This window comes from Geotrypetes seraphini, chromosome 17 (genome assembly GCF_902459505.1).
Source record: "Geotrypetes seraphini chromosome 17, aGeoSer1.1, whole genome shotgun sequence".
Taxonomy (NCBI): Eukaryota; Metazoa; Chordata; class Amphibia; order Gymnophiona; family Dermophiidae; genus Geotrypetes; species Geotrypetes seraphini.
Genome location: NC_047100.1, coordinates 37,002,139 through 37,023,075, shown reverse-complemented (window position 1 = coordinate 37,023,075; position 20,937 = coordinate 37,002,139). Strand labels below are relative to the sequence as shown.

The window sequence follows — 20,937 nt, the reverse complement described above, 5'->3', positions numbered from 1 at the left end:
TCATCCGCCACGGCTACTCCCTCAACTTCCAGACTCTTCCGCCAGACAATCCTCCCGTCGAGTCTGCTTCTCTCTCAACTCAAACCCCCCTCCTCCTGAGGGAGGTTCAATCCCTCCTCCTTCTCAATGCCATCGAAGAAGTACCTCCAGATCAAAGGGGTCAGGGATTCTACTCCCGCTACTTCCTTGTACCCAAAAAGACAGGAGACCTTCGTCCCATTCTCGATCTCAGGGACCTCAACAAGTGTCTAGTCAAGGAGAAGTTCAGAATGCTCTCCCTTGCCACGCTTTACCCTCATCTCTCTCACAACGACTGGCTATGTTCCCTGGACCTCAAAGAGGCCTACACTCACATACCAATCAATCCAACTTCACGTCGCTACCTGCGATTCCAGGTGCACCATCGCCATTATCAGTACAAGGTGCTACCTTTTGGCCTCGCTTCATCACCCAGGGTGTTCACCAAATGCCTCATTGTGGCGGCGGCCTTCCTCAGGTCTCACAACCTCCAAGTGTTTCCCTACTTGGACGATTGGTTAGTGACAGCTCCTACGTCTCCTCTTGTGCTACAAGCCACTCAACATACCATCTCTCTTCTCCATCTACTGGGGTTCGAGATCAACTACCCCAAGTCGCATCTGCTTCCCACACAGCGCCTTCAGTTCATCGGAGCAGTTCTCGATACCACACTAATGAGGGCATTCCTCCCCTCCGATCGTCGACGGACTCTGCTCCACCTCTGTCATCAGGTGCTCCTTCATCACACCATCCCAGCTCGACAGATGATGGTCCTCCTGGGACACATGGCATCAACGGTGCATGTGCTTCCCTTAGCACGACTCCACCTCAGGACACCTCAATGGACTCTGGCCGACCAGTGGTCACAGACCTCGAATCTTCTTTCTCATCCCATCTCTGTGACATCATCTCTTCAGCGATCTCTACAATGGTGGTTGAACTCCTCAAACCTTTCCAGGGGCCTTCTGTTGCATCTGCCCCCACATTCCATGATCATCACCACGGATGCCTCCCCTTATGCATGGGGAGCTCACCTGGGAGACCTACGCACCCAGGGTCTTTGGACCCCACAGGAGCGTCGACATCACATCAATTTTCTAGAACTACGAGCCATGTTCTATGCTCTCAAGGCCTTCCAGCACCTTCTTTGTCCTCAGGTTCTGCTCCTGTGCACGGACAACCAAGTCGCCATGTACTACATAAACAAACAGGGCGGCACAGGATCTCGCCTCCTTTGTCAGGAGGCTCTTCGTATTTGGACCTGGGCCACGGCCCGCAGTCTCTTCCTCAAGGCGGTCTACATCCAGGGCGAACAGAACTCCCTGGCCGACAATCTCAGCCGCGTCCTTCAACCTCACGAGTGGACTTTGGATCCTCCCACGCTCCACTCCATCTTTGCTCGCTGGGGCACTCCGCAGATGGACCTATTCGCAGCTCCTCACAACCATCAGCTGCCCCAGTTCTGCTCCAGACTCTTCTCTCCTCATCGTCTGGCCCCGGATGCATTCCTTCTCGACTGGACGGATCGGTTCCTCTATGCCTTTCCTCCTCTACCTCTGATGTTGCGGACTTTATCCAAACTCCGCAGGGACGGAGCCACCATGATCCTCATAGCTCCCCGGTGGCCTCGTCAACACTGGTTCTCCCTTCTACTTCAACTCAGCTCCAGGGAGCCCATTCCTCTGCCTGTGTTTCCTACTCTACTTACACAGCAACATCAGTCTCTACTACATCCCAATCTGTCTTCCCTCCACCTGACAGCTTGGTTTCTCTCGGGCTGACCTCTTCAGGAAATCTGTCTCAGCCTGTCCGTCTCATTTTGGACGCCTCCAGGAAACCGGCCACCCTCCAATGTTACCATCAGAAGTGGACCAGGTTCTCCTCTTGGTGCCTCCGTCATCATCACAATCCCACCTCCTTAGCGGTGGAAACTGTTCTGGACTACTTACTCTCCCTGTCCAACGCAGGCCTCAAGTCTACCTCAATCAGAGTCCATCTCAGTGCCATCACGGCATTTCATGAGCCTGTCCTAGGAAAACCTCTCACGGCTCACCCTCTGGTTTCCCGATTCATGAGGGGCCTCTTCAACATCAAACCACCTCTGAAGCCTCCTCCGGTCGTCTGGGACCTGAATGTGGTTTTGTCTGCCCTCATGAAACCTCCCTTTGAGCCACTTGCCACAACTTCGCTCAAATTTCTGACATGGAAGGTTCTTTTCCTCATTGCCATCACCTCTGCCAGGAGGGTTAGTGAGCTTCATGCACTGGTTGCCGATCCACCGTTCACTATTTTTCACCATGACAAGGTGGTTCTGCGCACCCATCCAAAATTCCTTCCAAAGGTGGTCTCAGCTTTTCACCTCAACCAGTCCATTGTTTTGCCTGTGTTCTTCCCGAAACCTCATTCACATCCCGGAGAACAGGCATTGCACAGTCTTGACTGCAAGCGTGCCCTGGCTTACTATCTCGATCGTACAAGGGCTCACCGCTTGTCCCCTCAGCTCTTCCTGACCTTCGACCCGAATCGTTTGGGTCGACCGGTCTCTAAACGGACGCTATCCAACTGGCTTGCAGCTTGCATCGCGTTCTGTTACGCTCGGGCCGGTCTGTCACTAGACGGTGCTGTCACGGCCCACAGGGTAAGAGCTATGGCCGCTTCTGTTGCTTTCCTCCGTTCCACACCCATTGAGGAAATCTGCAAGGCGGCCACCTGGTCCTCAGTTCACACATTCACTACTCACTACTGTCTGGATGCTTTCTCCAGACGGGATGGGCACTTCGGCCAATCTGTACTTCAGAATTTATTTTCCTAATGGCCAACCATCCCTCCTCCCTCTTTGTTAGCTTGGAGGTCACCCATGCGTAAAGAATATGCTGCCTGCTTGTCCTGGGATAAAGCACAGTTACTTACCGTAACAGGTGTTATCCAGGGACAGCAGGCAGATATTCTTACGTCCCACCCTCCTCCCCGGGTTGGCTTCTTAGCTGGCTTATACTAACTGGGGACCACGCACTCCTCCGTCGGGCGGGAAGGCACTCGCGCACGCGCGGTGCGGCCAACTAGAACTTTCTAGTAAAAAGGTCCGTACCGTGGGCTCCGTCGGTGACGTCACCCATGCGTAAAGAATATCTGCCTGCTGTCCCTGGATAACACCTGTTACGGTAAGTAACTGTGCTTTCAAGTTATTTCTTCCTTGTAATTTAATTCAACAGACTTAAATTCCACCCTAACCAGTAGTCCCAGTAGTTCTTGTTCTCTTCCAAGAGCTTTTGAAAGGTACTTAGAAAAATTAAAAATGGGCCTTAAAAGCAGATAAGGAAACAAATGAACTAGGAAGGATTTTCCTTTTTACCCTCGAGACCCAACGTGGACATCCAGTGAGGTTGCTCTCACGTGGCTCTGTCCAGGTGGCACGTGGGAGCGTAGCACCTTTGGGTGTGGTGACGTATAGTCCCGTTCCACAACGTTGGAGAATATGTTTGTCCTTGGCTCTTGGGCACTTGAGGGCAGCGTCCTGTATATTCCTACAACTTCTCAGAGTCTCTGGACAGTTACTGAGGAGACAAACCATGCAGGACACATGCGTACTGTTTAATTGGAAGTAAATATGTATGTGTATAGTGGAGATTTTCTCCTCTAATCTTAGTTTTACATATGTGAAAGATAATCTGTATCTTGAGTTGATTATCAACAGAGGAATAGCCTAATGGTTAGTACAACCAACTCTGATCATGGCAAACTGAGTTAGATTTCCACTGCAGCTGCTTGCGACTTTGGCCCTCCGTTGCCTTAGGTACAAAACTTATCTCCTTATCTGAAGAAAGATATAGTGGTGCTATAAAAGGTTCAAAAAGTGACCAAGATGATAAAGAGGAAAGAACTAAAAGTTAGGGGGCTCTTCAGCTTTGAAAAGAGATATGATTGAAGTCTACGAAATCCTGAGAGGAGAAGAACGGGTACAAGTGGATAGATTTATTTTTTTACTCCGTCAAAAATTACAAAGACTAGGGGACACTCGAAGTTACAGGGAAGTACTTTTTAAAACCAATAGAAGGAAATTTTTTTTCACTCAGAGAATAGTTAAGCTCTGGAATGTATTGCCAGAGGTTGTGGTAAGAGCGGATAGCATAGCTGATTTTAAGAAAGGGTTTGGACAAGTTCCTGGAGGAAAAGTCCATAGTCTGTTATTGAGAGAGACATGGGGGAAGCCACTGCTTGCCCTGGATCGGACGCATGGAATATTGCTACTCCTTGAGTTTTGGCCAGGTACTGGTGATCTGGATTGGCCACCATGAGGCTACTGGGCTTGATGGACCATTGGTCTGACCCAGTAAGGCTATTCTTATGTTGTTGTAAGTAGAGAATGACATGGGGACAAGTTTTTCCCCCATCCCCGTGGGAACTCATTTTTCTGTCCCTGCCCCATTTCTGCAAGCTGTTATCATCTGCACGTAAGTGTTCAAGGCTTGTACAGTTAAAAGCAGAGATAGGGACAGTGACAAAACTCACAGGGATGAGACGGGGAAAAATTTGTCCCCGTGTCATTCTCTAATTGTGAGCCTACCAGGGACAGGTACCTGCATGTAATGTGTACAGTGCTGTGTAAGTCTAGTACTATAGAAATGCTTATTAGACATTAACAGGTATTTTTTTTTCCATGTAGGTGTCCAAGCTAATAACGAAGCTAAGGATCTGTGTGTCAGCCTGGATCGGACAACAAATGAGAATGATGATTATGATTTTAACACAGATTTTGTATAAATGATGGTTTTTAACAGATTCTGTATATGTAAAATATTGTAGATAGTGTCTTAGTAAACCAGACTCCTTTTCAAGGAATGGTTGCTCAGTTCTGTAGTAGCAAAGCCTATACAGTTGGGTTGTTTTTGTAAATTTCTTGGGAGACTAAGTCTTTGTCCAGTGCTAGTACTGTCATTCCACAAAAATGCACAGTGTTGATGACATTAAATATAACAAAAGATTTGGAGTTGGATATCTTGCTTTCAATATCCAAAACACACATTAATTTAATAGGTTGGCCAGCCAGATTATTATAATTGATTAAAGTGCAAAGAATGGTGGTTACTGCAAACTTCAGATGTAGTTATTTCATTTTATTATGCTACTGGAAATAATAATTGGGAAGAATACATACTTTGTAAACGGGTTTCTACCAGAGCCTCTAATGTAAATATAAAATATAAATACTCAGCTGATGAGAACCCCCAAGTTGTCAGCTGAGGACTTCCTCTGCAGTTGGCCAGGGGGGTCCCTTTTGCCAAGCTTGCCAGGCAGCATCCCTGAGTCACAGATGCTGGAACCTCAGTGGCTCATGGATTTTGCCAGCAACTACTGTGCTTGGTGGAGGGGAGTTCTGGCTGTCTCTAGAGGAGGTCCTCTGCTGGCGGTGCTTGGGGATCCCCACCAGTCACAGCAAGGGTCAACAAGTACTTCAACACTGTAGAAATAAAAACAAATACATTTCCTTTTCTTTTGAACACAATACAAAGACATCTGCTATATACATTTCCCAAAGTTACGGAAAAATTTTTTAGAAAAGCAAAATAAACCATGACAGCACACATAAGCCACAATTTTGCAGAGAACAGTAGAAGATAAGTCATATAAAGCAATTACAAAACAATTTAAAGTCGTATAAACAACTATCAAACAATTGAGAGAAACACATTAGTAGAGCAAAAAATAAAGTGCTAGATAAGCCATTAAACCTGAAGAAAAGTGAGATAGCATACAAAAAGAATAAAACATTGTGGTAACATGATCCAATAAAATACTAAACAAGTCAGAGCAGTAACAGAATAAAATAAGAAGGTAAACTATTATGTACACAATTAAATGCATGGTGACCTATACTCGCAGTGAAATGCATGATAAGAACAAACAGTTTATATAAGGCTCTGGAAAAGAAAGGCATACCTAAGCAAAAAAGTCTGAAAATAAAAATGTGGAGGGGAAAATGGGACATATGAAATACAGCAGAAAAAAGCAGTGAATAGTCAATGAGAGAAAATAGTGAAGACATACAATTGAAGCCAAGATAAAGCTAATGGAAAGGCAATTTGAAAATAAGCATGCAGGGTTATAAGGGTCATAACTTGAAACTTGAAATGAATATGTAGGCAAAGGGTAATTAAAAAATAAACTGAAGGCTGAGGCAGCTATGGGGAAAATAAGAAACTCAAAACAGAAAACTGAGTGCTGCTTGGCTGGAAACAAAAAACATTGAAAGTGGGAAGAATCATATTAAATAAAATAAAACATTGAATCTACCTGTCTTGAATATTGGCACCATAAACACTCACACTTGAGTCAAAGCGATAAAGACTTAAAAGCGAAAACCAAAAGAAAAAAAAGATCAACATGGCACATGACTCCTTGCTGCTGCTCACTCTGGATTTTTATTCCAAGTGGGCAGAGATCACATCTGATCAGTGGGTTCTGGAGGTGGTTTGGGCGGTTATGCTCTGGAGTTGGCCCATTCATTGTAACCAGAGAAGCAAGAAAATGATCTAGCATAGAAGCAGGCCTTTCACCAGACCCTCCAAAGATTAATGGGTATCAAAACAGTGGTTCCAGTACCCCCTCAGGAGTGTTGCACCGGCAGATACTCAATTTACTTTGTTGTGCCCAAGAAAGAGGGGATCTTTCGACCCATCTTAGATTTGAAAGGGGTCAACAGGGCTCTCAAAGTTCCATCCTTTCATATGGAGACACTACGGTCTGTCATTCTGGCGTTTCAGGCTGGGGGAGTATTTGACTTCTCAGGGCCTCCCATCAGCGCTTCCTTTGCGATCTTGGGTCAGCACTTTCAGTTCTGTGCGCTTCCCTTTGGTCTGGCCACAGCTCCATGGTTATGATGGTTGTAGCGGTAGCATTGCGCAAAGAGGGCATTCTAGTTCATCCTTACCTGGACGACTGGCTGATTCGAGCAAAGTCGTTCCAGGAGAGCACCCTGGTCATGGCTCGGGAGGTGGAGTTCCTGCAGTGGCTGGGCTGGGTTGTCAACCTATCCAAAATATTCTTAGTTATATGAACTATTGATTTTATGTATTACAGTAAAGTGAAACATCATTGCTTGGTTTGTTATCGTGTTATAGCAAAGGGTTTGGTTATAAAAATTCTGTAGGGTTGAATTTAAAAAGCTAATGTAGAGAAGCTCCATATGCATACTGTGGAGGAGAGGAAGGACAGGAGATATGATACAGACATTTAAATACTTGAAGTTTTAATGTAGAACTAAATCTTTTCCAGAGAAGTAAAAATGGTAAAACTAGAGGGCATAAATTGAAGTGGCAGACTTAGAAGTAATGTTAGGAAATTAATTTTCACACAAAGGATAGTTGATGCCTGGAATGCCAAAACGGACAGAATTCAAAGCAGCATGGGATAAACACAGAGGATTGCTAATTAGAAAATGGTTTAAATTGAACAACTAAGGCTGATACTGGACAGACTTGCACGGTCTGTGTCCTATAACGGGTGATTCAGTGTAGGATGGGCTGAGGAGGGCACTGATGGGAACTCCAGTAACTTGAAACATGGCGATGTTGCTGGGCAGACTTTACGGTATGTATCCCACAAATGAGGAGATGGTTGGATAGGAGTGAGCTTCAACAGCAACTAATAGTCAGAACCTAAGGACAATACTGGGTGCACTTTACAGTCTTAGGCCCAGAATTAAAGAAAGAAAAAAAAAAGAGAAACATAAATTTATAATGCATGTAACTAATGGGCAGAATGGATGTACCATTCAGGTCTTTTATCCTCTGTTATTTACTATGTAATCCATAAAGAGTTGAAAGATACCCTCCGTTAAGAGCATAATTATACTCCTTCCATGCCACTACAGATTCATCTTTGTCATGGAGGAGTGTCTTTAGGTAGCTAAGCATCAGAGACTAGATAACATCTCACAAGATCTCTAGTTTATGTGGGAAGTATCTAACCCCCCCTTTTACTAAGCCGCATTAGTGCCCTGGGTCACCGTAGAAACCTCTACAATGGCTTAGTAAAAGAGGGCCTGTATGTCTAATAAATTAATACTCTTTTGCCATAGTTTCACCAAGATGGCTTCCTCAACCAAAGTCCTCAATGGCAGCATGCAGAAATACAGCACACTTCGGCAGTTCAGACATCTGAAAAACAGTATTCATTTCAAGAGTATTCTTATTGTTTCCTGAGAGATTAGTTTTTTAAAGCACTTGTAAGAGACACTCTTTGAAATGACCTTTGGGATAGCATCAGTGCTGCTTTAATTGGCATCCACCAGCTCCGAATGTCTCCGTATCAGGCTAAACTTTCCAGCAGGATCTGGGATGTACCATTTCTCCCAGAGATCAGAGTATGAAGCTGTTCTTCCCCAGGGTTTAAAATGCCCGTTCCAATGTAGCAGTTTGGCAGCTTTCACAAACTGGGGGGAATACCGCTTCCCTGTACTGGAACCTTTTAACATAAAGACAGTAAATGGAATATAATTATTAAATTGAAGACAGGAACAAAATACACTAGCACACTATCTTTTGTTTTATTGAAAAATAATGCAATTAAAAAACATCTGAAGTTATACAGTTATATACAAAACAATACATTAAATCATATATCTTATTTCATACTAAAATTTTTTATTATCTTGATGTCTTAATATAACTCAACCCTCCCAACCCCGATGCAGGAGATTCATAAGATGTGGGCAAAAGCTTACATGTCAAAGGTCAATTGGGCCTATCATTTTGGGAATTAGACCAGATTTCATATGTACTCCAAATGGTATTATAATAATGTAATTGATTTCTCCGAAAAGTTGTTAATTTAGACATCTGCTGTATATATTGAACTTTAGCCAGAAATACTCATAACTCTGCTAGATTTAATTGTTTCCAGACAGATGTCAGGACAAGTCGCCCTGTCATTATCAAATGTATCCATTTCTGATGTTTCAAAGGCAGGCACACTGTATCTTAACTTCACACTGTACAAGGTTTGGAAGCTTGGTAATGAGATTGAACATCGACATACCTTTTTTACACAGGGCTTTTCATACATAAGTCAGTTTTATGCACAGAAAAGGCCTTTTTAAAAATTGCACTGACATAATGGCACAGGCCATGTACCGATAGATTACAAAGAAATGTATATCGATACAAAATCTTCAGTATATCACATTATCCTTATATTGTAAAATCTTCATACTAAGACAAATTTAACCTGTAAACTGTATATTACAGATACTGGTATGAGGGGCGTGGCTTGGAGCGCGCACAATATGGCAGCTTAACCGCGGCGCTCCTCAAATCCAGGCAACAAACTGTAAGAAATCAACTGTTTTGCTTCGCTCGCCCGAGTTAAAATAATAAAAAAACAGCGTCGGAAATGGCTGCGACGAGGCAGGGAAAGTCTGAAAAGCCGTGCACATCGGGTGTATCGGCGAAAAGATCAAAAGTTACTCCCGTGTCGCCGTCGAGTGTGCCGATCCCGCTGGAAACTGAAGACTTTATTGATAAATCAGATATTATGGCGGAACTCTTTAAAATCAAACTAATGTTAACTGACAATGCCAGTAAACTCTCAGAAGTAAAAGATGAACTGCTCAGTCTAAAGCAAGAGATCCAGACTGACAGACAACGGATGTCTGTAATTGAAGAGAGAATCGAGAAGCTGGAAACTAATACACAAAAGTGTGAAGAGGAAAGAAAAAATGTAGCAGCCTTAAAAAATCACCTGGTAGATATGGAAAACCGGGGAAAGAGAAAGAACATTAGAGTGCTTGGTTTAGCTGAAAATCTTGAAGGGGGAGATGCCATTCAGTTTTTAGAAAACCTTTTACCTAAACTGTTACAGCTAAATTCTAAGTGGCCGTTAGAAATAGAACGTGCACACAGAATCCCCACAAGAAAACCAGTAAACCAGGAAGGCCCTAGACCCTTGATTTTTAAAGTATTAAGGTACCAGCAAGCTTTAGAAATCTTAAAAGTGGCAAAAGCAAATAAAAACTTAAATTATAAAGGGTCTAAATTAATATTGGTTCCAGATTTTGCTAAATACACTGCAAATATAAGAAAACAATTTCTCACATTCAGGCAGCAATTAAAAGAAAAAGGCTACATGTATGGATTATACTATCCGTCGACAATGAGAGTGTCCACTGGGAATAAATCCATGTATTTTCAAGATCCTGCAAAACTGAAAGAATTTTTGACACAAGAGGAACCAATGTCTACATGAAAAAAACAGAGTAAAAGGGAAGTTTCATCTGAAGAAAGAAGAAAGAAAAATGGAAGATAAAATGAAAGGGGCGTGGCTTAACGCGAACACGAATGGACGGGTAATCGCGAAGCTCCTCTTCATCTAGGCAAAAGAAGATAAAAATATTATTCCCTTCTTGAAGATTTCAAAAAAAAAATAATTATTATTATTGATGTTGATGTTACCCTCTTATGCTGAAGTTGAAGTCTGTGAAATAACAGCTGAAAAGTCAGAGTGCCGTTTTTCCTCAGTGCTGGAACGAAGCGGTGTTGAGGTTTGAATCGCTGATTCGTGAAAGATAAAACTTTTAAAAATCAAGCCGTTTCTAAAATGGTAAAAATCAAGCACTGAGTCAGAGCCCTAAGGTGAAGAATCAAGGAAATCCTGAAAGAGATGAAAGTAAAAGTGCCGGTTTTTCAGAGCTGAATCAGCAAGACAACGGGAAGATAACTGACGAAAAAAAAGGGGAAAAAATCTATCAACGGAGATTATCTGATAATACTGCTGGTATTGAAGAAAACCTGAAAGGAAAGAAATAGTAAGATTGTTTTGAAAAAATAAATTGAAAACCGCCGACATCAAAGAAAGCTGAAGGGAAGGTAATTGAATCTTTTACCGGCTTTTATATGTGCTGAAACGGCGAGGCAGTGTATGAAGGCTGATAAAATTTGAATTGACTAACGGAGGAAAAGTTTCAGTGCTATAACTGTGTAAAAAATTGAAACAGGGGAAATAAAAAGAAAATCTATTTCTCAGTTAATGGTTTATTAACTGCAGTGACCGCTTATAATGGAGCTGATGTGAAGCCTGAAAGAGAGAGAGCTGAGAATTCAGAGCACCGTTTTTTTTTTTTTGTTTTTTTTCAGTACTGAAACGAAGAGAAGTTGAAAGATATAAATTTAAAGATTGATGAAAAGTATACTGCCTGATAATCAAATAATAGTCTGAAGGAGGAAAGTAAAGAAAGAGGGTTTATTTCTCTTTATGCTGAGTTCTTTCATGACAGGAAGTTGATAGCCAGAGCAACGGGGCATATTTGAAGTAAACTCAGCGTAAGGGACATCAGCCTGATATTATAAACTGCCAAGCCTGGGTAAGATATTGAAAGAGAAGCTTGAAATATAAAAAGTGTTGTTATTTCTCTGTGCTAAAGCTGAATAACTGTTGAAAAGGAAGCCGATCTTGATGTGAGGCTGCTGACGGTTGATTGTGGAGCCGTGACAGTTTGATACAGCCTTCTCCTGCCAGCGCTGAAAAAGGCTGATAAAAAACTTTTTCCCTCCGTGCTAAAACGAATAGATATTGGGAGAGAGTAAAGCTAAACGGAGCTAGAGGGAAAAAGAGCTGACAAGATATGTGAAAGCCCTTCGGCGACGACGCTGAAAGAGGGGATTGATTGAAGAAAACTGAGAGAAAGGAATACCGGCGTTTTCTCTCAGTGATTGAACACCGTGACGCTGAAGACAGGGAAAAAATATCAACTTACTAAATAAACAAAATACTGAATTGAAATTGCTTTTCTCTGACAAAGCTGCGATTGGGCTTGTGTGAGAGGAGACAGAGGAAGGGGTTAACGGAACTTTTGGAAAAAAGCTGAAGCGGCAAGACATCGAGGCAGTTGAGAGACGCTGTGAGTGAACAGAAAACAGTTGCTTCAAGTTTGTCAAAACAAGGGAAGAGAATTAGATGAAGGGTTGCTCTCCTCGGTCAGGGCTGCGATTGGGCTTGTGAGAGGAGAATTAAAAGAAAGGACTACCAAACAATTTTTTTTTTTTTTTTTTTTTTATTCAGCGCTGAAGCGGGGTGTCATTAAAAAAAAGAGTGACTGCCAGAGGTAATGAATTAAATCTGTGGAAGAACCTGACAAGTCTGAGAAAAATTTAAGGAAGGAAATGCTGTTGGATTGAATATCCCCCTCTTTCATTGAAACAGTGAAGGGGCTTAAGGGAAAAGAACCATAAAAAAGGATTACTGGTTCTTTTTTTTCTCACATCAATAGAACTGGAAACAAATAACTGACACTTACTTCAAAGAACCTTTTTGCCAATATTAAAGAGATAAAGACACTAAAAAAGGAGTATTTAAGATTGAGACAGATAACTGAGAAAGAGAAAAGGAAAAGGAAAAAAGGCAAAAAAGGAAAAGAAAATTTCTACTTTAAAAGATAAAACTAAATTTTGGAAGAAAAGGGATTAAAAACAACAATATGGCAAGCACCAGACAAAACAAAAATGAGGCTGGTACATCTGCAAAAAGACAGAAACAAGACCAAATAACACCAAGCAAGATACCACTTCCTATCGAAGAATCAGACATATTAAGCAAAGCAGAAGTTATGGAAGAACTAAAACAAATCAAACAAATGCTCAAGGAAACTATAACTAATATGTCGGAAATGAAAGAAGAAATTTTAAATATTCATAGACAAATGGAAGTTAACAACAAAAGAACAACTGAACTAGAATCAAAAATGGAAACTATAGAATGTGAATCAAAAAGATGTAAAAACGACAGCCTGGAATTAAATAAATTAAAAGACCAACTGGAGGACTACGAGAATAGAGGAAGAAGGAAGAACATCAAACTTTTTGGAATACAAGAAAATTTAGAGGGAAAAAATACTATCCTTTTCCTTGAAAATTTAATCCCAAAAATACTACAATTAGACTTGAAACAACCAATTGAAATAGAAAGGGCGCATAGAATCCCAATTAAAAATTTAGAAAACAAAGACAGACCAAGACCAATAATTTTCAAAATGCTGAGATACCAACAAGCACTAGAAATACTAAATGCTGCAAAAAAAGATAAAAACCTAAATTATAAAGGATCAAGAATATGGTTTTTACCAGACTTTGCCAAAAACACAGCAAATAAAAGAAAGAGACTATTGGACATGAGACCTTTACTAAAAGAAAAAGGATTTAAATATGGTCTATATTATCCAGCGAAAATGAGAGTATCATCAGGAGACAAATCCTTATATTTTGAGGATCCCGAAAAACTAAAAGATTTTCTTTCTAAACCAGAACCTATGATATTTTAACATAAAACATTAAGATGGTTTTGATGTCTCTATGAAGAAATATAAAAATATGAAATATTGAAATATATGAAGAAAAGAAGGAAAATGATTACATATATGTTTAAAATAAATTATATGTTACAATCATAATACTAAGGAAATATAAATTAAAAATTGTTTAATGGATAATAATACATTAATGAAATGTTATGGAAAAATGATTAAAGATATAAAGGATTGATATAGATAGATAGAAGGGAAATCTATTTGAATATTGAATATTGATTGCCTGGGGAGAGGAGAATATTCGGGTTACAGTTCAAATGTGTATCCTTAAGCAGCCAATGTATTGGGTGGGAAAGGGAGGGAAAAGGAGAATATTTACTAGAATGATTAAGGGAAAAATAAATAAGGGATTAGATACATTAGGGGTAAATATGTGTGTCGTGAAAAAATTTTTTAGAATTTTAAATATAAAAGAAGAGGGGAAGAAAAATATAATCAAAAGTATTAAAATGTATAATGTCTTTTAAAATATATTCGATTAATGTCAATGGCCTGAATCATGTAATTAAAAAGAAAAAAGTATTAACATTTTTAAAAAAGCAAAATGCGGATATTTACTGTCTGCAAGAGACCCATCTTAATATGAAAGAATCACAGAAATTATCAGGTGGATGGATAAAGGAATGTTATTTTGCTCCAGCAGTGGGTAAAAAAGCAGGGGTTGCAATTCTTATAAATAAAAAATGTAAGGCCAAAATTAAAGTAAAAAGTTCAGATCCACATGGAAGATGGATACATATTGATATAAGTATGGGAAATGATACCCTGACGTTGTTCAATATATATGCCCCTAATTCGAATCAATCAGAATTTTTCAAAAAGCTACAGAATATGTTATTACCACTGGCTGCTTCTAATTTAGTGGTGGCTGGAGATTTTAATGCTGTAATGGATCCATTATTGGATAAAAAACCAGGTAAAAATATTAAATCTTTAGGTCTAGATAATTTGGTTCAATCATGTGATTTGAAAGATATATGGCGTATTCTTCATTTTAATGATCAGGAATATTCATTTTGTTCACAGGTTCATAAATCATTTTCAAGAATTGATTATATTTTTGTCTCGACAAATAAAGTGCAACAGGTGATTAAAGCCTACATTGATCCTATTATTATTTCAGATCATGCGGGAGTATGGATAGAATTACAATTAGATCAATTAGAAAATGATAGACCTCTTTGGAGATTTGATAATGCATTGCTTGTGGACGACAAATTTTTGGAAAATTTTAAAACACAAATTAACGAATTCTTTCAAATAAATTTAGTGGAAGATACATCTATAGAGAATGTATGGGATGCATTTAAAGCAACTATGAGGGGTAATATTATATCATATTCAGCTTTTATTAGAAAACAGATTAAAAAACAATATATAGAATTAGAAAAAGAAATAAAAATATTAGAAGCTAAATTGATAAGTAATTGGGAATATGAAGTTTTACAAGCTCTTTTGAAAACAAAAGGTAAATATAATGAATTAACTTCAAAAATGATAAGAAAAGATTTGTTTTCCAAGCAAACAATGTATTATGGAAATTCTAATAAGGCAGGGAAATTATTGGCAAATTATCTTAAGGTAAAAAAAAGGAGAACTAATATTAATGGAATAAAAGATGATAATGGTATAATAACAAATCAAACAAATATAATATTAAAACAATTTTTAAAATTTTATAAGAACCTATATTCTTCCGAACCTTATTTGGAGAGACAAAAAGATGGAAAAAATTTTTTAGATTTAATTAATGGACCTAAGGTTCCTGATCATATAAAACGGAGTTTAGATGAACCTATATCATTAAAAGAATTAGAAACAGCATTGAGATCTCTTAGAGTTGGATCCGCTCCAGGTGGTGATGGTTATACAGTAGAATTTTATAAAACATTTCAAAATATACTTTCCCCACATTTATTAAATTTATATCAGACACAACTTATAAAAGGTAATATTAAAGGTACTATGGCTGAATCAATAATAATTGTTTTGCCTAAGCCAAATAAAGATCCTACTTTGGTTTCAAATTACAGGCCCATATCTTTGATAAATGTTGATAATAAACTTTTGGCGAAAATTTTGGCTTTGAGATTAGCCAAAGCTCTCCCACATATTATAGATATGCATCAAACGGGTTTCGTTGCTAAAAGACACTCCTCCAATAACTCTAGATTATTATTTCACATGCTAAACTTATCAAAAAAAATGGATGAACCGGCTTTTACAGTTTCATTAGATGCTGAAAAGGCATTTGATAGGGTAGAATGGAATTTTATGTATCAGGCTTTAGAATGGTTTGGTATAGGTTCTGGATTTATACAAATGGTAAAAACTTTGTATAGCTTCCCAATTGCAAGACTAAATATTAATAATAAAATATCTGATGGTTTTCAATTGCAAAGGGGAGTTAGACAAGGCTGTCCTTTATCTCCTTTGTTATTTGATGTTATATTAGAACCCTTATTATTAGCAATGCAGCAAACGAAGGAGATACAAGGTATCCCATATTCAGATATGGAATATAAAATTTCGGCTTATGCTGATGATATTTTGCTTTATTTGAGAAATCCAGAGTCTACCTTATCTTCTTTATTAGAATTAATTGATAAGTTTGGCAAATTTTCAGGTTATAAAATTAATTGGAATAAAACTGAAATTATACCCTTGAATGTTCATTGTGTAAAAGGATTATTTGATACTTTTCCATTCATATGGAAAGAAGAAGGATTTAAATATCTTGGCATTCAAGTTAAAAATACAATTGAAGATACTGTAAAAGAAAATGAAAAATATATATTAAAAAAAGTTACGGAGTTGTGTGAACAATGGAACCCATTACATATTTCTTGGTGGGGAAGAATTCAAACTATTAAAATGATGATATTACCTGTGGTTTGCTACCAAATGAGTATGATACCTATTTATTTTCAGGGGTCCTTTTATAAAAAGCTTAATAGAATTTTAACAAAATTTCTTTGGCTTGGTAAAACACCTAGAATAGCTTTAGTAACTTTGCAAAAATCAATTAAGGAGGGTGGGGTAAATTTTCCAAATTTCTATAGGTACCATCAAGCCTATATTCTACGTCAGGGTATGTATTGGATCCTCCCAGAACTTATAGATAATGCACCAGATTGGTTATATTTGGAATGGCGCCTTATGTTTCCCCTAAATTTAGTTCATTTACCAAGTATCAATATACCTAAAAGATACAGAGAAAATAAAATAATAATGGATACTTGGAAAACATTGAGATTTATTGATAAATTAACACCCATCCCAATATACAAATCAACTAATCAATCCATATGGATAAACTCCAAGATCAAAATTGGCGGAGCTCAAATCCTTTGGAAGAACTGGATTATTGCAGGCATTAGATCTCTAGATGATATTATTTCAGAAGGTAAACTGCTGGATTTTTCACAATTGCAACATAGATTTGGTCTTAATAAAACACAAAGTTTTAAATGGTTGCAATTGAAGCAGGCCATTCAGGTTGGGTTCCCTGAATGGAAATCATTAAACAATCAATATAGTTTAAAGTTCTTATGCTTTAAAGCAGACTTCCTAGGACATCAAGCCGCATTGTGGTATAAATTAATATCTGGATATTTGAATAAAAAACCAAAAAATGGTCTAAGAGACATTTGGAGCATTGAGATTGGACATCAAATTAATGCATCTCAATGGCCACTAATTTGGTCTTGGAGAATGAGATGTACAGTGTCAGCATCTATGAGACAAACATGGTTCTTTTTATTACATAGAGCTTTTTGGACCCCTACTCGATTGCAAAAACTAGACAGTTCTAAGTCTAATAAATGCTGGCACTGTAATCTAAAACCAGGGACATTAGATCATTTATTATATCATTGTCCTTATATTAAAATTTTTTGGAATTCAATTTGGCCACAAATTAATAAATTAATGGAAAATCATATTGCAATATCATATGATACAATTTTATTTGGAACAATGATGAGAAAAAAAAGTCAAATTTCACCAGAAAATAATAAGCTTTTATTAATTATGACAGGGGTTGCCATTCAACATATAACTAACAATTGGAAAAATTACAACAACCTAAATTACACATTTTGGTGGAATACAATATGTCATATTTTTAAAATGGAAAGAACAATAGCAATACAAAGGGGGACATATATTAAATTTATAAAAATATGGGGGCCATTGACAAAATATTGTAATGAATAAATAATATGATGTTTCTTCTTCTTTTCTTCTTTTAAGGATCTTTTTTATGACACATATAAAGGGGGGGTAAGAAAAATCAATGTATATATAGTATGTTATAATATATTATACAAAATGTAACGTATGAATAAATGGTAATAAAAGGGTGGGGGGAGGGAAATGGGACAAAATTTGTTTAGATTATACTGTATTAGATATAAAAAAGTTATTGAATATTTATCAATTGTATTCTAATATATTGTATACTTTTAAAAAAAAAAAAAAAAAATTTGAAAATTAAAATATTATATTAAAGTAATGAAAGGGAGGGGGGAGGGTGAGGGGGAAAATCAAATTCAGATATATAATGTATTAGATATAAAAGTGATAATATATATTTATCAATTGTATTGTATTATTATGTACACTTTATGTAAAATTAGAAAATAAAAAATAATGGGAAAAAAAAAAAAAAAAGGAAGATAAAATGAAAAAGAAGAAGATGGTTAAGAAGAAGAAAAGGACAATGATTACTGATTGAACGGATTATTTTTAATGAAATGATATTTTTTGATTTAATTTTTATAATATATTGGGTGCTATAATATAATCTTAATTTAATAAGAAATCAAATAATTTATGGAAATTATTGCATCTATATATATTTATGCTAATATTAATTGAGAATAATGATAAGAACTTGTTAACAAATGATATAAAGATAAGGAATTGAATATTTAAATGGGGGATAATTAATAAAGTAGGAATCAACTTTTAGACTTTTTATTAATTGATATAAATATATATTTCATTTATCTACCTATTCATATTGAAATTACTATGAATGATGATATATGAAAATGTTTAAAATAAATTTATTAAAATTATTAATATTATTATTAATATCATTATAGAATTGAGATATCCAATTTACATAGTGAATATTTAATATATAGGGAATTAGAGCTAACTTTGAAATATGTTAAAAATATATTAAAGGGGTAATATATTAGTTTGTAGGGAAGATGTTTATAATTTTATGAATCAATTAAATATAAATCTTATAATCATAAATTCATGCAGATATAATTGATATGAATTACAAAATATAGTAAGATTTTTTAAAAAAAATATGGATAAATATTTGATGAGTAGGTAAAGAAATATGGAATATGGAATTAATAAATAACAGTATATAAAGATAACTAATTAAATGTTTATATATAGGGGGAGAAAAAAAAATTATTGACTTTTGAGGATATGTTTAAATTAAAATAGTGGAATATTAGTTGCTTGGGGGAGGGGATTTAGGTTTTGCATGTCCAATGTGTGTTCCAGGTCAGACAATGATAGAGGGAGGGAGGGGAGGGAAAATAGAGGGAGGGAGAGGGGAACAGAGGACTAGTATATTTCTGAGGAATGAAAATGGAAAAACTGAATTGTTTTTATATAATTGTATTTTTTGGGAAAAGATAGGTTGGGGGAAATGGGTAAAGGAAATATATATAATAAATGTGCTAAGATCTAATCAGATATATAATCATAGAATACTGGATAAAATTTGATTATAAAATAGATGGATATAAAAATTTATTCTATCAATGTCAATGGTTTAAATCATCCTATCAAGAAGAAGAAAGTATTATCGTTCCTTAAAAATCAAAATGCGGACATTTACTTCATTCAAGAAACACATCTTTCTGAAATTGAATCTAAAAAGTTATCTGGGGGATGGATTTCTAAATGTTTATTTGCACCAGCTTCAGGGAAAAAAGCTGGGGTGGCTGTTCTGATAAACAAAAAATGTAACGCAGATTTTAAACTAATAAATTATGACCCTTTAGGTAGATGGGTACATGTCAAAATGGTTCTGGGAAATACAACCATGGATTTATTCAATTTATATGCTCCTAATTCGAATCAAATGGAATTTTTCAAACAAATTCAGCAATTACTTTTACCACTGGCTACTTCTAATTTAATAGTAGCAGGAGATTTCAATGCTGTAATGGATCCGATTTTGGATAAAAGACCAAGCAGAATTATGAAATCATTAGGCTTAGATAATTTGATTCAATCCTGTGATTTAGTAGATATATGGCGTATTCTTCATTTTAATGATCAGGAATTTTCTTTTTGTTCTCAGGTCCACAAATCCTTTTCACGAATTGATTATATATTTGTTTCCAATAATATAGCGCAGCGTGTGTTAAAAGCAGTTATTGATCCCATTGTAATTTCAGACCATGCTGGTGTGTGGATTGACCTTCAAAATTATGATATTGAACATTTTAACTCAATTTGGAGATTTAATAATGCTTTACTAGCAGATTCAAACTTCCTGGAAGATTTTAAATTAAAAATGCAAGAATTCTTTCAAATTAATAATTCGGATAATATTAATGCTGAGATCTTGTGGGACGCTTTTAAAGCAACAATGAGAGGAAATATAATTTCATATTCAGCATTTATAAAAAAACAACTTAAAAACAATTTGTTGATATGGAAAAACAAATTAAATTATTAGAAAATAAACTAATTGAGAAATGGGAAAATAATACACTACAAGAGTTATTAGAAGTAAAAGTTAAATATAATGAGATTTCTTCTCAATTGGTGAGGAAAGATATATTCTATAAACAAGTTCAATTCTATGGTAATTCAAATAAAGCTGGAAGATTATTAGCAAATTTTCTTAAAGAAAAGAAAATCTAAGATTATTGCAATTAAAGATATACAAGGTAATACACACACTAACACTAAAGACATTTTAACACATTTTCTTGATTTTTATAAAGATTTATATTCATCTGAATCTTTTTTTTTTTTTTTTTTTCATCTTTATTCCTTTTTATTTCTTTCAACAAGTGTACAATATTATTACAAGTAATTCACATCACTCACTTGACATTCTTAAGCAATATTATTACACATGTTTTAATTCCCTCCACCCACCTCCCATCCCCTCCCCTATCAACAAAATATTTTATCCAAACATATACATATTTAGACTCTCCCTCCCCCCCATTTTTACAAATTATCCCCTAAGGAAAAAGAATAACCCTTAATCATTACAATATTCAATTAATGGCCTCCACACCTCCTTAAACCTTTTAAAATATCCCCTCTGTACTGCAAGAAATCTTTCCATCTTATATAAATGACAAACTGAGTTCCACCAAAAACTACAATTCAATCTAGAACAGTCTTTCCAATTAGTCGTTATTTGTTGAATTCCCACTCCAGTAAGAATCATCAATAATTTGTTGTTTGCTGCAGATATCTGACTTTTGGCCCTCATACACATTCCAAAAATCACTGTGTCGTAGGATAATGCTACATGATTTTCCATCAATATATTAACTTGA

The 20,937-nt window shown here is 36.7% G+C and overlaps 2 protein-coding genes and 1 non-coding gene across 6 annotated transcripts in view; 2 read left to right on the top strand and 1 right to left on the bottom strand.

Moving 5' to 3' along the window:
- The window catches only part of GNL3 (G protein nucleolar 3), an 84,087-nt gene extending 79,082 nt beyond the window's left edge, over window positions 1–5,005 (top strand). For both annotated transcript variants that reach the window (XM_033926227.1, XM_033926226.1), the window contains exon 15: window positions 4,682–5,005. In XM_033926227.1, coding sequence (XP_033782118.1) covers window positions 4,682–4,779 — 98 coding nt within the window. In that variant the 3' untranslated portion in view covers window positions 4,780–5,005. The remainder of the gene's footprint in view (window positions 1–4,681) is intronic.
- On the top strand, window positions 3,380–3,602 carry LOC117351482. Its single transcript, XR_004537433.1, has one exon. It is a non-coding gene; the product is annotated as a small nucleolar RNA SNORA73 family (small nucleolar RNA).
- An 820-nt stretch (window positions 5,006–5,825) lies between the features above and the next one.
- GLT8D1 (glycosyltransferase 8 domain containing 1) overlaps window positions 5,826–20,937 on the bottom strand; it is a 46,893-nt gene continuing 31,781 nt past the window's right edge. For 2 of the 3 annotated variants that reach the window (XM_033926158.1, XM_033926157.1), the window contains exon 10: window positions 5,826–8,481. In XM_033926158.1, the coding sequence (XP_033782049.1) occupies window positions 8,291–8,481 (191 nt within the window). In that variant the 3' untranslated portion in view covers window positions 5,826–8,290. Of the gene's footprint in view, window positions 8,482–17,586; window positions 17,630–20,937 lie in introns of those variants that run through there. The other variant, XM_033926159.1, reaches the window with a different exon arrangement.